Here is a 22,521-nt window from a genome sequence, read left to right on the forward strand (position 1 = left end):
TCTTCTTTCTCTACATTTTTAGTACACTTCTAAGCAAGTTAGGATTTTCTGCTTTTCACCACGTGAAAAAGCATCTCATCTTCCATCCGAATCAACCAAAAAGTGAAAATTGATTTTTTGACACCTAAGCCCCCTTTCCGTAGACCAGGTCACATTTTTAATACTTGCGCCGGGTATTTAATGTTCGGCTCCACCCGAACTTAGACTTTCTTACTTGTTTATTATTCCTTTGTTAACTAACTTTATAAGAGTTTGGTGTGGTTTATGAATACATAGATGTATTACGTTTAAAAATAAAATAAACAGCAATACCAGAAATATATCAAAATACGTTCAATTTTTGTGTTTTTTTTTTTTAGTAAGGAAATATCTTTGGGTGGGGAATTTAAGGAAATTTCAGGCAAAATAGGGAAATCTCTTAAAATGAGTTAGCTACCCTGGTTGCAATGCTTCAGAACCTACTTGCTTTGCTTTCGCACGCCCGTAGAGCCGGCAGCATTTGGCGCGGCGTCGGTTCCACTAAATTGAATTTTTCTCCATATTCAGTGATGAAACGCTCACCACCGACTAAAGCAACCGCATTGAAGCGAGAGCGACAGCTGCAGGCAATAAAAAGGCAGTGGTATGCAACTCACCAGCAATGTCTTCATTTTCATTGGCGTCGCCATCTTCATCTTCGTTAAAGTCATTCGAGACGCAACGTAACGCAACGCAATCTATGGCAATTGCAAGTGTAGCTGTGGATAGAGACGAGCTGCTAAGGCATTGAGTGGAAAATTTCTACGTCGCGAATAACAACTTTATTTATAAGCCGCATTGCTTCAGCGTTTGACGGTGTAGAGGCCGTGACGTTTTGTCTGTGTATAGATATATTAGCCGTTGCCACTTAGGGCGGGTGCACATTTTGGATGCATTTCAGACAAATATTGTTCGCTGTGCTAAACTACTAAATTTTCTAACAAACGTCGACCCTAAATACACTTGGGATATGAAGAAAACCTTTTTCAAAGCTATTTAAAACCGGCATCGAAGAGCCCGCGCAAATATGGGGACGAAAGTCAGATGCTTATACGTATGTATAGTAGAATCTTTGACTCCTTCAGATAGGGAAAGGACTTCTCGCTTTAGACCGGGTGACTCAATTACATGGGCCATCTTCGAAATTGTGGGTTTTGACCTCAACCGCAGACTTCCCAGCAAACATTCTCCGGCTAAGGGGGGGACATAAAAAAGTTGGTCCAGGGGTGCGCGACAGTAAAGACAAAAAATTTCCGGCAACACGTATGTCACCTTCGATATTGTGAAGAAATTTATCGGCATTACATAACCAAGAAAGTCCGCCTAACCTCTGTTGGCAACTGCAAAGCAGAGCTCTCTCTGGAAGAACAAAATTTACCCTTCAGAAATCCTTAATATGCCACTCCTTTTATAAAAGCCAGAAACGTGGACGATATCAAAGCAGGCTGAGAAGGCTCTATAGACTTTTCGTATTATGCTAAGTCTAAGAACATTTTCTCGTGGGCGATGAATTCCGAATGAGATAGAATGACACCCTCTAGGAGCGTCAGACTGGGAGGGATTGGTGAAAAGATATTACTCGGCTGGGTGGACAATGAAGGCAATATCGCCCACAAACGCCATGGAGTGGCTAAACTCAAAAAGACCCGCACTCGGCTACGTCACTGACGAAGAGCGAGGTTATATTCGGAACTTTAAAAATAAAACATTGGCACTTACGCAATATATTGGTGTTTGGACGAGCTTCTCCTACGATTTTTGTCGTGTGTCACATAAAGTGCTGTCTAAGACCTTTATAATAAATCCAGTAGTCTTATAATATCTATGTACATATATATATATATATATCTCCGCATACTTTCCATAAGTTCCAATTTAGCAAAACATGGCGGAATAATTTCCTAATCCACTTGCACCGAACACGTTCTTATCAGCTCACACGACCCATAAAGCATTCCGTGCACGGTAAAGTTTTCCTTCCCCTTTGAGTTGTCGTCCGCATTTGACATGATTAAACGTCGATTAAGCGAATGGAAGTAAAGGCACGGGACAGCATAAGTAGATGCCTAGACGAACTTACACTAAATAAGAAAACAGACGGCAGCGGAATGTCGCGCTCTCACCCACAGCCAAAACTACTTATGTTCACGTTGTGGTAGTCTCGTAATGGTTGCACATCATGTAAGCAGCTATTTTCAACTTTTCATAGCAAATATGGTATACGTTGTGTGGCGTGTAGCAATGTGGCATGCACGAATCACGTTGCATGTTGCACGCTGCATGCCCTTAGTCGTTCTTAAGTCGCCTGTCATCAATAACAAATGTTGCTACATTGATATTAGCAGTAATCGCTGTACCAACCATTGAAGCGTTGGTGTGTGGCAGCTGTTGCCGCCAGACGACAGTAAACAGAAAACAGCAATGGCAATGGCCTTGTCGAGTGGGTGGTGGCGTATTTTTACCTTCAGACAATCGCCCCCTTTTCTGTCACACAGTGGTCGGAGAAGCCATGTTTTACGCGAAAAAGGCATATCTTAAAACTATGATGAATTAACCGGAATAAGACTACTCCTATTCAGCGAATTCAAAACTGGTTCTTATTTTCAATAATATCTGCTGAGGAAGCCGTTGAATCCGTTTAGTTCAACGAATTCTATCGTGGCACCAGTTATTTATTGATAACTTTTCTAACAATTTTTTATGGATACTATTAATTATAACAATAATTTCTGTTTTGGTGTTATTTCTTAAACATGGAAAATGATGATTTCATGTGAAATATTAGACATTAAAACTTGGTTGCTAAATTATCAACACCTAAATAGACCGGCTTATTTTTCAAGAAATATTTCTTTCAGAAAGTTAGAACTTTTGAGCAGGGCCGAGTAGGCTCTTCGTTCCTTTACCAAAAAGTAATACAATGGGTTCTTTAAGGATCTACGAAAAGAAATGCCGCACATACTAGCGCCAAAAAGTGTGGCGGCCATTTTTATTTCACTAGACCAACTTTAACAGGTGTTCCAAACATCATAAAATGTATTATATATAATAATGTAATTTATTCTATATTTAGCATCATATCATTTATAAGATGTGTCTTAACAAAACTGAAGTCAATTTTCAAAAATCCAATAACGAATCCAATATGGCGACCAAGAATTTAAAAAATTAATGGATTTTTATGAAATTTGGTATTCAACGGTTCTTAAGTTCACTCATTACAAATTTTAAAGTAGTCTTTGAAAATTCAAAACGCAAAATCCAATATGGCGTCCGAAATTTCCAAAAATTCAAACCTTTTAATAACTAAAAAAAAAAAAAAAATGAGAAAACTGAAGTTTTGGAAATGACGAATTTTTTATAAAATCTTTCGAAAGCTGTTGGGGCCTAGATCAAATTGTTTGGGCTGAACATATAGCAAACGGCCCCAACTATCCCTAATTTATATATAGATAATTTCCGTTATCATTTCATATTTTGATCATAAATTCATTTTGGATATGTTGCCTCGTATTTAACAATCGAACCTTAAACATTTTTGTGTGCTTCCCTACTTAAAACAGTTTCAAATAAGATACATTTTAAAAATAAAGTCGCTTAGTCTTTAATTTTATAGTTCGGAGCTATGTAGAGTATCATCAAGTTAAGTAATAATCGACCTTTACTTTAAGATTTATTACATTTGAAACTATTTTATGAAGTTAGGTACAAGATAAGACTTGTGGGTTAGGCCATTTCTGCCCTCATTGCCTCATATATTGATTACTCAACTGACATTGATTTGACAGTTGTCAACAGTAAAAGTTTTTATGTGATACAGAATTCGAGATCAAGGATGGAAAATCAAATTTTCAAATTGTACTTATTTTGAGGAAAAATTTTTATCTAACAGCAAACGAATGTTACTAAAAAATTTGTATGTACATTTAGTTACACATTTCACTTCACGTCAACAACTTGTTCAGCAGTACGAAAATATGACGAAAATCTACTAAGCCTGATTTTAGGATTACGTTCTCAAACTGGAAGAACTTTCCGAGAACGAATAAACTTTTAGAGAAGGCGAATTACTTTCTTTCGTCAACTCCTGCCTACGAGCTGCGCCAGCTTTCCAGCACTCACTAGGAGCTCTTTTGACCATGCTTCTGAATCTTTTGTTCGCCCAAACCCTCTATATAAACCAGGATCTCATATTCGCTTGGTGTTTTCGTATAGCGATTTAGCTTCTAAGAGGTCTACTGTATAACTTATGTAAATCAACCGACGTTTAAAAATATGTTTTGTCCTATTTCACATTAAATGCAATTAGATTTGAATCTTTCGAGCATTTATTGAACCTTAATAAAAAATCAAAAGAGATTAATTTAGCAGAGAACGAGGAAGGCACGGTTGAAAGTCATTTCTTCGAAGCAATAAGAGCGGATTCATCGTTCTAGTTCTGAACTAAACGTGAAGTTGTGTTCACAACTCAAAAGCTTTCAGAACTTTTCTCAGTTGCTCTCTGAACTAGAACGGTGAATGCGCCTTAAAGGACTTTGTTTAATTAGAAGCCAGCTTAATGGCAGTCAGAGATCGAAAAAGGCTTAACTCTTGTCCGCTGGTGTTTACTTAGGCCTAGCAGGGGGCTTCTAAATGAATAAAAATCAACCTTGACAAATCTCTGATCATTCTTGTCTGCTCATATGACAGAGCAACGTAAATAGACAATGTCTGATAAAGAAGAGATGAGTTCGAGTGCACTCGAGAGAAGCCCAAATGGATACGTCTGCACTTGGTTGGTATAACGACAAGGAGGAAAAATTCCTGGAAAATTTATTTGGCTTAGTATAAAATGTACCGAAAATGGACTATATGTACCGAATATACTTTCAAATTATAAAAAATTACAATTGTACCTACTTTTCCATCACTGCTCGAGATCAGTGAGCCTTACAACATAGTAAGTTTAATTCTTGAGACTTTTCCTTATTTGTAGAAAAACTGACAGCCCCTTCGACATTTGTAAACATTTAAAGTTATAATTTGACGTAAATTCGTGACTAGCGTGCCTAAGACCATTATCAGTAGCATCTTAATAAATATTTGCTGAAAGCTTTCAATTCTCAAAGTTTTAATTTCGTGATCAACATATCTACAAACCACCAATAATGGAATTTTTAAAAATATTGTCTTATTTGTAGAAAAATTCACAGCCCATTTGACAGCTGTCAACTGTAAAGGTTTTAATTTGACATAAAATTCGTGATCAGCATGTCAAAAAACGTAATCAGTGGTATTTTAAAAAAGATTTTCTTAATGGCAGCTGTCAACTGTGAAACTAAACATTTTAGGCATATTTTAGCAGTGCAACAATACTACAATCCCGCGGTTTTATGATAATCGTAACAGCTCTTCTAATTTTTCGCGTAAAACATGCCTTCTCCAAGCACTGTGTGCCGTAGTCGTTGAATTGCTGCTCGATGAGAAGTAACTAGAACTTATGAGTGCGAATTAAGAATTTGCAGTAAAGTATGTAGATGTAACCGAAGTTAGAAATTGCGTCGCGAAATAGTCATTGCAACACATATGCAACTCTCCAGTTGCGTAAATCAAGAAAGTAATGAACTACAAGTCATTGAACAATTAAGATTGCATATCGATGTACAAATGTTATATCATAAGAATTTTCAAAAGTGGCAGTTTAAATAAAATTCATGTTTTTATGATCTTTTGGAAATCATTTTCTAACCACACAAATGCGTTATCCAGATATAATTAAAACAAATATTATTTTTTTGTAACTGCTTCTTCCTTCTTGGCGGTACAACCATTTGTTGGTCGAGCCGAGAACATTAAGCTGGGCTAGTTGCATCTAGGGCTGCGAACCGTACTATAATATATAGTATTGTACTATTTTTTAGGTCTACTGTTGGAAAAAATATAGTATGCAAAAATACTATATTTCTTCAGTTATTATACTTATATTTCAGTAATTTGCAAGAAATAAATGTTATAAAATGGATGACATTTATACTGAAATAACAATACTAATAGAAATACACTTTAAAACAAAGGGTTCACAGATCAAAAATGGCAACATTTTTAAAAATACTTAGAAAGATTTACCAAATTTACTTAAAATTATTTCGCTTATGCTCTCTATTCCTGTAACTTCGGCATTTTCAGAAAGAGTTTTTTCTATTAAGATTATGAAATAGTGAAATGAGAGAAATACAGCGACCATCTCACTAATAAAAAATTAACTTTTGATTTATATTAATTTAAATATTGATTGCGATAAAGCATATGATACTTTCAAACAAATATATTTTCTTATAGAGGAAATGCATAAGAGATAAAAAAGATGTACACTTAAAAAGCATTTTTAATTTTTCTTTAAAAAAATACTATATATATTTGATGTGTACTATGTTTTTTTCAGATTTCTTTGAAAAAGTACTATAAATTTCTTAGAAAATGTTGGCAACCCTAGTTGCATCCCTCTTTTGCGAACTTATGTTTTCAAATGAAGAGTGTACAGCTCCTTCTACAAGTGCTCCTTCTATTGTCGAAGGCTCATTTCACCGGAGCATCAGAATTCATGTTTACGTTGATTTTATGCGCTTAGCTATGTTCATATCATTACAAAGCTCTATAGAGTTTGTCATCCCTTCTTCTTCGGAGTTAAAGGCTAAAGATCTTGCATAACTAGTTATCTCGAAATCCTAAACTACCTACCAAGCACCTACCGAGAGTTATTCTTGGCTTAATCTTTAGGGTGACATTATTGGTGGTGTTTATTCTGGATCATAGGAAGATGAAGTTCCTCACTGCTTCAAAGTTATAATTACCAACAGCGACGTGTATCTCAATACGCGAAGACCCTTTATAAATATATTGCAAGGGGTTCTTTGTCGTATCCTCGTTCAACGCAAGACCGGCGTCTTTTGCTTTTTGTTCGAAGCTGAAAAATGCTACGCCAATGGCCCATTTTGTTGAGGCCAACGATGTCAATGACATTTGCATACACATATTTGTACATACCATGCACGGTGCCGCTGTGAAGAAGGCACACAAATGTGATTCGTCTTGTCTAACTTGGACATTTTATCGCATAAGATTTTAAATCAAAACGTGCTTACTACACGTTGTTTCGAGCATATACTATACATTCCAGAAACAACACCTTCATCAAAATTCTAACTTAAAAAAAGCTTTGAATTTCACTATTTTATAGTTCATCGCCTGCGATAGCTCGCGGAGATTTCTCACAGCAGATGAACAATCGCTAATAGAGAAAGCAAATAAGCTTCGTTAGGTTTCGAACGGAGCTGAGAAGTCCTTCTGAATTTAGATAGAGCTGAAAGTTGTGCTCAACGAAACTCTACTCAGCCGAATTAAATTTGAAGCATCCCAAATTAAGACATGGCGTCTGTCGAATTGTATATCTAGTGTATTCTATATGATTTGACTCTGCTTGAAAATCTAGTCGCTGTTGGATTTTTTATGTGTGAACCCACACGGATAAGTTTCAAGCAGCTGGCCGATGAAGGTCTTCAGTCTTTCAAGGACAAGTCGATTAGACCTAGTACTCGATAATTGGCGCAAATGGCGGGATATACCCACTTGTAGATTGGACAGAGATACAAATCTTCAGGCATGTATTCATCAGGCCTTGGTACTGGTACATGCTTCTTCACAGCTTTTCACCACCGGGCACCGAGCACGAACTAAGGAAGAAAACTGCATTTACAGATTAGGAAAATATTAACGACAAAAAAAGTTATACGGTTTTTTGTCCCTCCTCAAAAAATAAAAAAATGGACTTAGCACGTTTGCGAACTAAGCCAACGATATATAACTTTTCATAACAATATTTTTCAATTCCAATCTCATAAATTATTTATCATCCAGGTCCAGTCATCGTTTGGTAGTGTGCCCCTTACGATGTTGTCACAGACTTGCCTTTCTGCAAAAAGGGGTCAAAATATCGGCGAAGGTTTAGCAAGAAAACATTTTGAAAGCTGTTGTAAAGCCGCTTAACCAATTTCTATTCCTAAACGATTCGAACCTGGTCCCAAAGCAATTTGACAGCAATCATTTCCTCTGAAGAATGGCCCTCTGGCAATCCTGAATCCGCTGGTTTAAGAAAAGTGGAAATATTAAAAGGACATAGTTTTTCACAAAAGATAACCCAACATTGGTTCTCTTAAGATATATTTCATTTAATGCTGTGGCCGATTCTCCAATGAACGAGATGCGCGCAGTTATTGACGATAGGCAGGTCAAAGGTGGACATTTCGAATGAGTATTTCCTTCTAGTATACCTATACATATGTTTATCAGTAAATATTAAAAATACATTTGGTCCTGAAACCTTCATTATTTTTAATTTTATAGCATAAAATGTGTGTAAATTATTTAGGAGGAGTGCCAAGTATTTGATGCATTTCCAAAATGAGTTTGGCCACATAAAAAATTAACAAATTATATTCTCAACAAACTTCATTCCTTTTCAAACTCATTGAATTGTCCATCATCAAAATTCATGCGCGTGGGAAATTCTAGTGGACACTATTCTACAATGTTTACGCACATACGGTTAGGCATCGAAATTTGTCATCAAACAAGCTGCAACCAACATTGAACTGTCGATGTGCTGATGTCTATAGCCAGAGGGCAATGGGGCATCGAAGTCAGCCAGCTGGAACAATTAATCATTGGTTGCACGCAAAATATGCTAATGCAATGCCACAAAATTTTGCTGTCTGCAAGCATACACGGTTTGGTCTGTAAACATAACTACAATAACAGAACGCGCCAAGCCGTGGAATTCATCGAACAATTGTGAGTAACCAGCGCTTTAGGGCGGCTAAAAGTAGTCTACACAGCTCAGTGACCACACCGTTCGGGTGCGCTCCCGTTGGCTAAACACAAGCCAGTGCACGCACACAATCTTCTACCATTGTACGAGTGTATGCACTCATAAATCACTGTTAAAACTTACCTTCCGTTCTTGTTCGTCCTTGGACAGCTGACCGCCGCCAACATTATTATTCTCTCCTTCTCCATCTAGTGGCGCTGGCGTTGTGGGTATATCACACTCCTCCGTTGGCGGGACGACGCAACGCAACGAATGACGATCGAATACCAACATGGCGGGACAGCGTTGTAAGCGTGGATAGCCACCCTGACATTGCCAATAACGGTTGCAAGATTTACCCAGTGGGACATTACCGTTGGCATCCTCATTGCAGAGAGCTGTGAAACAATAAAAACAACAACAAAAACAGAAATAAACTCATTAGGTTTAGTGCAACAAGCTAATTACAATTAGAGAACTGTTAAATACAGTTGTTGTTAAATACGAATATATAGAGTGTTCTGGTCTAACAAATTTTGCATTCTTGTAAGTGTGGAAGTTAGTAGGAAGAATGGGCAAAGTGACTATTTAAAACTATTACTGAAAATTCGGGGAATTTCATAGGAGTTAAACTAAAATTGAAGCAAGCTATTTGTACAATTTTATACTTTACTAATAACACCCGCCCGAGGACGAAATGCAACTGAACTAATCTGCATGGGTTAGCACTGTCGGTATATTTATTTAAGGATTCATTACAGCGCAAGTGCAACAGAAGGTACAGCTAGTAGGTATCTGCCTTGGAAAAAGTAGTTACCTATTTAAACGTGTCTTAAATAAAACAAAAGTAAGTGCACCTGGGCCACACTGGAGAAGTGAAACTTACGTTACATAACTATTTTGTCTCAGAACCAATATACATACATACATCTACTTTTGCTTAAGGTTATATTTTTTGTCTGTTTTCTATCTAGATCCCTACTTGTTATTCTGTATGTTATTCTGTTTTCCTTTATCTTCATTTTTATCTTTATACTATGTAGATAGCAAAATCGATAGTAACATCCAACAAAATATGGATAGCAAAACCAATAAAAATATCGATAACAAAATCGATGACAAATTCGATAAAAATTTCGATAGAAAAATCGATAATAATTTTGGTAGCAAAATCGATTAGAAAATCTATAAAAGTATCGATAACAAGATCGATAAAAATATCAATAACAAAATAGATAAAAATATCGATAACAAAATCGATAAAAATATCGATAACAATGTCGATAAATGACCGATAACAAAATCGATTACAAAATCGATAACAAAATCGTTGAACATATCGATAACAACTTCGATAAAAATATCGGCAAAAAAATCTACAACAATGTCGATAACAAAACCAATAACAATATCGATAAAAAGTATTGATAACGAAATCGTTAAAAATATCGATTGCAAAGTCGATAACAAAATCGATAATAATATCAATAACAAAATCGATTATTATATCGATAGGTTCCGAAGATATCGATAGCAAAATCGATAGCAATATCGGTAAAATTTTCGATAATAAAATCTATAACAAAAGCGATAAAAATATCGGCTATTATATCGATAAGTCCCGAGAATTCCAAAAATTTCTCAAATCCCAAAATAGTTCACAGATTGAGTCTCTGTTTCTCCATTTATATCCTTTTCTCCATAATTACCTTTATTTTAATCTTTCTTCCTCTATCTTCATCTTTACTTTTATCGGTGTCCTCATCCTCATCTTTTTCTTTATATTTATCTTTGTTTTTACGTTTGTGTTTATACTTTTCTTCATCTACATATTCCCCTTCACTTAAGTAGAGTGTTCAAATTTACATTGATCTTCATTTTTGCCTTTATCTTTACGCATCTTTGTTTTTGTTTTTACTTTTGCCTTTTCCTCTATCCTTTTCTTTATCTTAGTATGTACCTGCTCCCCTTTACTTTCATTCTTGTATTGGTGTTTTTCTAAGTGTTATTCTTTAACGTTATATTAGCAAATTTTTGTGAAATTCACACCATGTGCATACACTCAAGAAGCACTTGTTTCAGCCCAAACCATTTCCGTTGCATCATTCCCGTGTGCAATTTCCGTTGAATCTACCAATTTACTCCCAGCCGCCGCTAAAGAAGTTTCACTTCAAAAACTGCTTCGGGATCTGGTTGTGAGCTAACGTGACCTTTAATACAAAAGAACTTGAATAGCGAAAAATCACCTGAGCAAGGTAGTATCGCTCAGAACATTTTTTTATTGCTTGTCACGCCTAGATGAGGTCAGCCACCACAATATATACTTAGCTAACCTAGGTGCACAATTTACCACTCATATTTTGAAAATTTAATAATCGGAGGAGTCAAAGAGTGTTGGAGTTTTGTACCTTTTGGCAATAAGGTTTATATACTCATTCGAATAAATAGCATTACCTGTATCCAACGGAATGCAATAAGGTATAACGGGTCTTCTAGACATGCTTTTTGGTGTGTAGAGCAAAGAGAAAAGGAGATTCGAGGAGTCCACTCCAACTTATTTGCGCTAAGGCGTCACAGAGCAGCGTTTGATAACCAGAAGAAGCGGCTGCAAAGCGAATGCCTGTCATTCAGAAAAAGCTGCTTATATATGTAGGGGTTAGAATCAAAAGGATCTAAGTAGGTCTGACATTTTTTTAAGATAACTGAAGTTAAAGTTGAATACTTATTGTAAATTCTGGGTAGATTCATTTGAAATGATTCTTATCTAAATGAATGCAGGTTAATTAACTAATTCAACGAATGTTTACTCTTTTTCACCAAATAAATAGTATATTTAACTATACAAGTATGAGTATAACTTATATTTTCAAAAAATGTCACTTAGAACCTTATGAAATACACTTATTTATCGCAGGCAAACATTTTAAATGTGGTATGGTCGTTCTTCTGAGTATGCAGTTACAGTTGCACGACTTTACTAAATAGCGAATCTTCTTTCCCCATTCATGAACTCTGCGTAACTAATTAATCAGTAATTAATGAGCCCACAGTACAGCCGAAAATGCGGCTACAAACAAGCGTCTGTTTTCTTCAAGCAAGACACCCGCTATATAAAAGAGAATCTCTAAAATCTTTGGGACCCATCAGATACAAAACAGATCCAAGGGAAAGACCATACAGCCCACAAGCTTTAACGATGCAGACTCACCAAACAGGGACTACGCTTTACGAACATGCATCTTGTACATCCGGACTCTCCATAAGAAGGGTGTTCTTTATCATATGCGGATTTGCTTACAAAAATACAAGGTTGACACTACTACAGTACGGAAAATACGATGGATGGGACATGATTGCAAACAAACAATAGACCGAACATAAATGAGCACTGCGGTTGGCTACTAAAACCTCCCACACAGCTGGTATGACGAAGAGTGCTGCGCAATGTTGTAGAGAAATATGCAGCATACCAAGCCTCTTTGAAGCCAATTCCGAAAGAGAAACGTATTTTTGCGAAAAATAAAACAGAAGATAGAAGGACGTAAGTCAAAATGCTTGATATGCTGGCAGGCAGGAATGCGGCGAAAAAATATTGTCAGAAATTAAGGCAGCAGTAAAATGGTTTGAAGACCGGCATAACTTTTGCAGAGAAACGCAGACGTTAAGTGAAAACGAAGAGAGCATAGTAAAAAGTTCGCCTACGCACACAATTACGAGTTTTCGTATTAAGTTGTTAAAGTTCCGACCTCATTTGTAAGCTACGCCATTGGCGCTCTCCCAAGCATAATAAAAAATCATGATTGGTTTATGGCGCAAAATATGATAGTCTGGAAGACTAAGTCCATTATTAATGTATTGATCATGATCCGAGGACCACTCGTCGACTAAGACCAATATCATGTTGCTGCCAAGATAAGTTAGCATAAACTAAATAATGTGCGGCCAACGTCGTAAAGCTGCAAGCGCAACAGACTATGAACAACTTCGTCATTCGATCCTCACAACTACTAATTGCGAATTGTGAGCACGTAATACTGTTTCCGTTCGAGCATGTACCGAAAATATTTGACGCTCTTGTAAGTGGCCTCTTGTAAGTGGCCAAGAGTTCGCGATCGTATGTGATGTAACACCTTTGAGCCGGGTTTAGCTTTTCTGAGTAAAAGCTTAGTGAGTGACTGTTGTCTATTGCAGTGCCGGATGCGCCGACTGCTACAGTCAGCGGAGGACCTGTTTCCAGTGCATAAATAGTTCGTCCTTACAACACTGTAAAGCGGCTTTAGCCTTTTCATCTGATGTGGCTTTAGGCATGAATCTACGAAAAAAAAAACTGTATCATACTCAGAAAGCGTCGTAAGTCGCACGCTCTTTCGGGTTTATTGCATGCCTTGACGGCTCGAACTCGGATTTCTGGAGGCGAAATACCATTTTTGAAAACATTACAACCTAAGAACATGACTTCAGGTTTGCCAATGACGCACTTTGATGAGTTAATGACGACACCACGCTAATTTTACAAAAACATTTCGTGAATGATGCTGATGCCCTTAGACGCGATAAGGATATCGTCCAGATAAAGCCAAGCAAAGTTGAATTCGTGCAAAACCTTATCCATGAATCGTTGAAAAGTTTGGCCAGCGTTCCTTAAACCAAAACACATGTAAAAAAATTCGTACATACCAAACGGGTGGTTATAGCTGTCTTCGGTATGTTTTCTGGTTAGACTGGGATCTGGTTTTACGTGCGTCTTAGGTCGATCGTTGCGAAAAACGTGTATCCGTGATGAGTTTGATTAAAATCAAGGAAATGCGGCAACGGATATGAGGCCGATTTCGTAACACCGTTCGGTCGACTGAAGACTTCACATGGTCTCCAGTCGCCGGTTTTCTTACATACCAAGGCAAGTTCCACAGACTTCTTGGTGGTCGTCATATACCGCCTTCCCACAACGACTCGACTTCAGCTTTCGTCGCTTTCAGTAAGTCAGGTGCCAAATGACGAGACTTTGCAAAAGGTGGTGATCCTCTCGTCACAATGCAGTTCGTGACTTGGTGTGATATGTCTTTCGGGAACGTGCTCGATATACCCATGATGTCTTTCAGCTTGTCTAAAATGTTTTGAAACAGCATTTTGGTTTTGATTGCGGATATGTTCATGATGTCGTCAGGAACATTGACGATCGCGCAACTCTTTGAAATATTCGGGACATCATCGAATAGCAAGCGATGTCGAAGGTTGACTAACAAATGGAAATGAATATGCCGGTCTGCACTGACTAAAGGCTGTGAGCTCTCAGCGATAACAAAGGTCCATTTAAATGGTTGTCGTAGCAATTTTTTAATTCATCTTTGTTCGCATTCGCCGAATCGTTCCACTTCCGAAAGCGCTTTTAAGGTATCGTACATGTCGGTTGGTGGCGGGTTTAAAATAATGTCGCCATGACAGTGTGGTACTTTGTCGTTACGTTTTTGATGCGAGCATTGCAAAACGGCGATAGCTTTACTGTTATATTGGCGATTTCTTCGCTGGCATCAGTTCCGTGGACGTGTTTCTCTGCTATAGTTGCGGGTGGCTGCGAGAAGTCCGACCTCGGGGTGTTTTCCTGTTCATTGTCAGCCATATTGCTATGATGTGGCTCCTTTAACGGAGTCACAAACTATATAGTCGATGTCACGCTATATTTCTATAATAGTCTTTACGTATGGGACGAATATTTCAGAATTCTTGCATGGTATTTCCAGACACAGTTTCTTAGAATGAATCGTCAAATTGCTTTTAGGAGTTGCTAAGAATAACTGATATGAAAAAGTTGGGGCTGCCATAATACCGATAATGACGTCAGCGGAGAATCACTGTTGCCAACAAGTGCTACCATGAACTTAAAAAAGTCCTTTCTCGTCGTACAAAAATCCCATAGAAACCTTGATAATGACAACATCAGATCAGTATTCGAAAGAAATATTTACAATGGCAGAGAAATATGTATGTATTTCAGCGAATAAACATACAGCGGTTCTCCGGTTTGGTCGTTTAGTGCGAATGGACGTAAACTACGCAGCGCTGAGAAGAAGAGATTACTGCTACTGACGCCCATTTAATAGTACATATACCTTACGACGTATGTAGTTTATTGAACCGATTTCAACATTAAACCGAAATATTGCTACAAAATGCTTTTTGGCCATTTAGACACACATAAGTGCTTCTAAATCAATCTGAATTTTGCTAATTCGCAAAGGCAAAAGACAAGACGAAGGCTATTGGAACAAGGCACACAGCAATGTTGGCAAGCCTTAAGAAGATTTAATTGCCCCCATGTTGTTGTTGTAACCATGTTGTACTCCCAATAAATGTGGGTAGCTAGCTGTACTTGTAGCAAGCCTTTGCAACAGTATTACCAGCTGAAGTCATTGAAAATTTAACACGCTTTTGATCAGGCGTAAATGCGCATTGGAACGTCATAAAAGATTGTCTAACAAAGAGCTAGAAACATACGTACGTATGTATGTACGTATAAGGAAAATCGCTTGCATACCTAGATGTGGGTGTTTGGTGTTCTTTGCCTTTACCATAACCCCCCCACCATTACAACACTGTATGCTGGTAATACTTACGATGCTTCTGACAACCGTCCACATTTTCCGGCCAATCGCAGCTGTGGGCATTCTCATTGTACAACAGACCGCCGATGCAAAGCTGCTCTGTAGCGGTGCCATTCCAGCAAGTCCAGTAGCGTGTGCACGATGTCTCATGACCAAAGATGCCATACAGCCAGTCGCAATGTTCTGTCGATATGGGACCATCTGAAAGTGAGAAAAGGAATTAGGATTTTGAAAAAAAAGCAACAACAAAAATGTGTGCACGAATTTGTAAAAGTGTGTGTGTGTGTGTGTGTGTCATGCATTGTGTTGAGTAGGCAATAAAGTGCAATCAAATAGGGTCGTTTATGAAACCGCCGCACAAACAGAAATATCTACAATCCAGCAGCATCAATACCCGGCCACCACATATCAGGAGGCTAACGTACCAGTATGCCAGCGTGCCAGCGTGCCAGCATATCACCGTATGAACTTGTTTCGGCTTTCGTTAATGAATTGGCTGTGGGTAAGCTGGTGGTGGAGCAGCTGCATTACATACAACCCATTTGAATTGGATGTCCTGTAGTGCAGTGCTTATTGCCTTCCCCTCCCACATAAATAGCATCTTGTCATATTGTACTATAAGATTTAGCACTCTGTGTCCTGCTTAGGTGTTCTGCACTCATAAATTGGCTTTTGATGTTAAATCCGGTATTTGGTTATGTTTTCGTTGTTTACTGTTCGCCAATTTCTTTCTTTCCTCCCTTTTTTTAACGAAAAGCAATCGCTTATGGCATTCTCTTTGATATGCTGTATGAAAAATAGAACCATAAGTGGTTCTTCGTGTTTGACCGGATTATCCAAATTGTTCTGGAAGATTTGTGTGTAGAAGCAGATCGCATAAAGAGCTTCTTAATTGTAAAAGCAAACTGAAAATTGAAAACGAGTAGCGAAACGAATGGTGAGCTTAAGGATTGAGTGTAGTCTTTTCGTAATGATTTATAGTTTTGTAAGAAAGCAGTACTAGTTTTGTGTGGGTTAGAATCATTTTCTGATAGTTTAGGTTGTTTGTGTTTCCGACAGGGTAGGACTATGTTGTATTGTGGCACGATTTTCCGTCATCCTGGGCTGAAACCCAGGCTCTGTGGAATGGTAGCGCGCACTTCTAACCCCTACACCACAGAAAAACAACAAAGTTTGCTGTAGCTGACGGGCAGTGGGACGTTCCCATATAAGATGCGTTCAAATGAAGTAACCGTTCATCAAATTCGCTGAAATTTCTGCACTTGAGAATGAAGAAATGGGCAAAATGGTAAAAGTCGACGCACTGCCACGCCCACAGCTCTTGTGGGCGGAAATGTTAAATGTTGGCCGATGTTTATGAAATTAAGAGTTTATGTTGATTTTAACCAAAACGTCAAAAAAACAATATTTTAATGAAATTTGGTTCATCCTGCTGGTTTACTCTAATTATGTCTAACTTAGAAGACAAGGAAGAGGTTCTTTAAATTTTTTGGCTCCAACTAACAAATATATTTATTTTATTTCTAAAATAGCTTCTATTTCTTCCTTTTTGAAAAGACAAAACGAAAACATTTACAATACCTGCAGAGTAAATTATGTGCATGATATGCGTTTGGACTGAAACCTTCAATCTACCTATATTTTATACAACAAAAGCTGAGCTAATGCAAGCCGGATTTTTTCAGCTATACAATAAAAATTCAATAAATTTTACAGAAGGTGTTACCACCAGACCCATTCGCTTTGCATTCTTATCCAACCTAGAAAAGGCAGAACAGACTTCGCGGTTTTTGCCACCGATGATGGCGATGTCCTCGGCATAAGTCAGCATGTTAATGTTTACTAGTCCTAAGAATAATTCAGCTTGTTTCTTAGATCCATCTTAAATATCCCGTTTTAAGCTCTCGAAAAACTTTATACTCACAAAATGATCTAGAATTTCAAATGCAACTGTCTGATGGATTTCAGGTATACATATAAAAATTTTAAGCAATACTTGACCACAGGTATATTAAAGAACTTGACTTTAATCAGATTGGCTTATTACAGAATCGCACTATGTAGTAGAAAAATCAATTTAAATTACTTGCAACCAAATCAAAGTTTTTTCTTAAAATGTTTATTTTTTCATTATATTTATTCGTGCTACCACTACAAATATGCATTTTTGATTTAGGTTAGTTGGATATTTTGCTATGTTTTTACACTGTAGTTCCATTGTGTGACGGCCTGTCAGTGAAGCTATTTAAGTGCGGCAGCGTGAAGTCGATAAGGTGCATGCACCAAGGTTTATACATACATACACCGTCGATGTTTTTGCAAAACCGCCCATCGACCAACTGCAAAATCGCCTATCTTAAAGCACTCAAATTTTACAGGAGAGCGAAGGCATTGCCTTGACAGGCGGGTCTTTAGCTATTATTTTACAAATACATATTTTGATTTAATAAAAATTTTACAATTTTTATGCATAAATCTCGATGCCTGGCGACTTGGGCGGTTTTGCAAAAACATCGACAATATGCATATAGAATACGATCGGACGAACGCATACCGACGACTGGAATTAAACCCAATCCAGCTGATTTTAAATTCGCACTGAGGCATACAAGCAGCCCATTCAGAATTGGCAAGAGCCCTTCCGAGCCAATCCCACCCTTTTAATTTCCTTAATCTGATTCCGAATTCTAAATTAATTAATTTTCCACAAACTTGTTTAACATTGCAATACCGGGGTATTCTTTGTGTCACTGTGCGAAAATTAATTTTTAAAACCGAATTTCCGCTGCTACATCAAAGGCAAATAATAGACAAGTTTAGCAATAAATTGTATGAAAATTGACATAGCAGTGGCGTAAAATGACCTTACCAGCCGTATGCAAAAATAGAAATATCATTTTCGACACATTTCAATTATCAGCCTTCTAGCTATGCAGCACCAAGTTAACAAATAATAACTGTATATGTCTGCATGTACGCATACAAAATGCAAAATACAAAAGGGGAGATTTACCTGCATACCAGCCAGCAGCAAAGCTTTGTTTACCTATTTGTTGTTGCTTTATTGTGGTGCAGGAACACGCGCATCTACGGCCGCAATTAGCTCAACTATGCCACAATAAAATTCCAATATGCAACTAAAACTTTACAAAATTGTCGCTGCGGTTTTCTGTGCAAAACTTTTCAAACAACAACACGAAACAGGAAAATATTTAAAGACACGTGCAAATATACATTTGTACATATGTATGTATGTATGAGAGACATGCTGGCAAGTGTGTGGTGTGTGAGCTAAACGCATACGCCTGCCGTACCGCCACAAAGCGTGCAACGCCGCTGCACAAACAAATGCATGTCGCCCAGTTGCTGCGCGTTAGTTACTACTAAATGTCGCGCGCGCACACAGAGAATGCCACGAAACCATTAAAGTGGAATCCACACCGGAAAAATGCATACAACCGCACAACGACCACAATCGATAGCAACAGCCCTGCAGGTTACTGTTTGCTTACTTTATTATATGGATGTCTGAATGCGTGCGTGCATACATACATATGTACTAGAGGTATACGCCGCCGGGCCACGCCGCCGCCGCCGCCGTTTTTTGTCATTTCTCACGCGCCGCCGCCGAGTTACGAAAATATCGGCGCGGCGGCGGCGGCGGCGGCGTTCGGCGCCTAAGGATTTTTGTACAAAATTTTCATGTTGTATGCATATTGAAATACATCGTTTGAAGGAACTAAATACTACTCGTATAAAAACACTATTTTACGAAATGAAAATTACATTTTTAAAATAAGTGTTTTTTGCATAATTTGGGCCACTGAAGATTTAAAAAAAAAGCGTAACTCAGAAAAAAACATAGGTAACACGTTTTTCGATCGAAAGCGTTTATTACAGTTAAATTAGTAATGGTAATCTGACGATTTTTTCCGCAGTAGACAATTTTTTTCAATACTACTTTTTTATATACTACAGCAACAAGAAAGTTATACACATCAAAAACTTTAACGCCAATATCTCAGAAAGCAGTTTTAACAGAAGCGCCCTTATTGCATCTAACTCCTCAATTATTGGAGATAAAACAAAAGCCCTGTTCGCGTACGCACCATCCCGTAAATCCAGTACTAATTTTACTGGTTTTTTACTGGATGTCGTTTTCGTACGCAAATACTTGCAAGAAACTAGCAAAAGAGGGGAAATTGAGAGAGCAGAAATGACAGCTGAACTTGCAAGTTTTACTGGATTTTTACTGGATAAATTTTTACTAGCAACTATTTGCTAGTAAGAGAAACAGCTGATGGCATGATGCTTAATGTAATTCACATTAACAAAATAATTGTTTGTGGTGCTTTTAGAGTTGCAATTGACAAAATAAACCCATTTAAATATATAATAAGATGGAAAATATTAGTTTTCGAAGAAAAATGCATCGGAAATTGACAAATTAATCAGCTGTTCATAAAACTAGCAACTTCTTGCTGGTTTTGCGTTTTCGTACTTTCTTGCGTATTTCACTCATTGGGAGTAAATATTGGCTTACTCTCCGAATTTTGGTTACTGGCAAGTTACTAGATATTTTTTGCTGTAGAATACGAAAACACAACTAAAGACTAGTTGATTCTCCTGTGTGTTTTTTTTAATATTTTCAACAGAATTTTAATAAAAAGCAAACACTTTTTTTGCTAATTTTTTAAGTTACTTTATTCTGGGGTCTCACAGACGTATACAAGAACTAGGTGGCTGTGTGAAAATTACGTTAGTATTCCTAAGTAGTGGTCAAACCCCAGGAAGGTTTTGCTGCCGCGCATCGCAATATTTTCTCTACAGAGTTAAAGTGCCCCTTTTTGGTAAAAATTACTATTATTTTGCATTACATTCTGTTCTCCTTAAAAAAATTTGGCGCTTAACATAGTAGTGGAAATTTAACTATTTTTAAGCCATTTTTCAAACAGTGGGTCAAAAAGGCCCGTTCTGGTGGGAGTTGATGGGTTAAACTTTTGAAAAAAAGTAGGCCAACCTTATTTTCAATATATAACCCGCAAAAAATCGTAAGCACTCCGTAATTTAACATAACGGTTGATAAGCTTATTGCAAACATTTGTTGATAGCGACATAAATTACCCCAATAACTTAAACTTTAAATTTTTTTATTTGTTTGAATTGAAATAGTACATACGGATTTGTAGAGTACATAGAAGAGATGTATGTATATTAGGGTGCCCATCGAAAATCGTTTTTTTGCACGTTAGTACTACATATTTTCAAATTGTGGAAACTATCGATGGTCAAAATTTAAAAAATTCTTTGAAATTCAACCAAAAATAGTCATTCAAAAACTCATGAGTCTAGAAAATCGTATTTTCTGACCTAAATCGACAGGCTGCGACCTCTAAATGGCCTTTAAAAAATCTATAAAAATATGCAATAATATTTCTCATAAAAAACGAATCAAATTAGGGGGTAGGGTCTTTAAATTTTCAAAAAAAGCATTGTCGATGGGAAACCTAATGTATATACTATATAGCCTTTCTTTTGTTCGCCCATTCATCAGCAGCAGTCACTCAACATTTGAATTCAATGAATGAATTAAATAGAATTATAATCTGATGACATGATAAGGTTAGAAGCCTTATGGCTCCTTGGAATCTGCCTTATGGGCAGTAGCGCCGGCGTTTCTAGACGCGCCGGCGTCGCCGCCGCCGCCGATTCTTTCTGAAGTTGACCACGCCGCCGCCGCAAAGCCTGTCGGCGTAAACCTCTAATATGTACATATGTACATTGGTATGTATGTATGTATCGATATTGGCGCCCATCGATTGCATTGCACATCTAGCAAATTGAGATACATAGTAGGTAAGTTGCATGTTGCAACATATGTATATATGTATATGCATAGCACAAGGTGCAACTTTCGCACAACAATGCAGCAAAAACTTTTAATAAGCTGCATAGACGCCGGCTGTGCAGCAGCACAGCAGTGGCATAACATAACGGTAAACAAGTTGCCGCATAGTGGCACTCAAATGACGCGTGTTGCAAGTGAATGCAGTGACACCATATGTTGCTTGTTTGTTGGTGAGCTTGGTGAGTGGATATTTACAGTTCAAAGTGTGTGTGTGTGTGTGTGTATTTGTGCAGCGACCACAACAGCGTCAACGGGGTAAACATAAAAATTTAGTGAACGATGAAAACACCTGCCATTGCTCGGCACCTTTTAAATTTTACGAGTACACATCGCCCCCCCATTGCCACAATTACTTAATCCCCATTCCCCGTTTTTACTCACTCGCTAATTGCTTGCCCTCGCAATAGTTGGCGCGCCACGGATAATCACAGCCTTCCGTAACGCCACGATGCTTCCCGGCGAAGACCAGTCCATTGGGGCAATCGTAAAGCTCTGGCTGACTGCTAACACACTCCCAATAACGGTCGCAATAGACTTCATCGCCAGCCACACGTCCTTTCACCTTGCACGGATCCGCCTGGCTGCCCTTCAGTTGTTGCCCAGTCACGCCGTTCGCTGCAAGAAAAATACAAAACAAAACAAAAAATACAGTCAGAATGAGACAGGGAAGATGTTGTTCTATTTTTGCAATTTTTGTTTCAGGTGTAGACAATTTTGGCTACGCCGCTAAATGCGCGGAGGGCACCAAGGCTTTTTTACGACACACACACGTACATGGGCACTTACATATGTATGGATGTATGTTGATGTGGTCTCATTCTATATTGTGTGACCTGCAGGCGCGCACGTTTTATGCCCTTTATACATGTGTAGTGTTTGTATTTACATACACGTGCAGATATGTGAAAATTGTTAGGTTTGATTTAGACTATTTTGAGTAGAAAAGTAACCGAAATTATCGTTGCTGGTTTAGAGAAATATGTAGATGCACACGAATTCTTCAATCATCCGACTTAACTTCATTTGCAAATTGGGTCAAATTTTTTTTAATTTTTACATACATACATGTCTGTGGCTGCCGTCAAAAATAGTGCAAGCATCTTTAGAAGGTATGACTTTTAAATAAAAGATATTAAGTTTAATTAAAAAATCTT

At 37.7% G+C, this 22,521-nt stretch overlaps 1 protein-coding gene across 1 annotated transcript; it reads right to left on the reverse strand.

Moving 5' to 3' along the window:
• Positions 1–8,965: 8,965 nt before the first annotated feature.
• On the reverse strand, positions 8,966–22,045 carry LOC108366002 (uncharacterized; the record flags this gene model as incomplete). Its single annotated transcript, XM_017620261.1, has 3 exons — positions 8,966–9,258; positions 15,472–15,660; positions 21,749–22,045. Coding segments are annotated over 3 exons (764 nt in total), but the record flags the coding sequence as incomplete, so codon positions are not given.
• Positions 22,046–22,521: the final 476 nt, after the last annotated feature.

Source organism: Rhagoletis zephyria, unplaced genomic scaffold (genome assembly GCF_001687245.7).
Source record: "Rhagoletis zephyria isolate East Lansing unplaced genomic scaffold, Rhagoletis_zephyria_1.1 Rzeph_scaffold_02105, whole genome shotgun sequence".
Lineage (NCBI taxonomy): Eukaryota > Metazoa > Arthropoda > Insecta > Diptera > Tephritidae > Rhagoletis > Rhagoletis zephyria.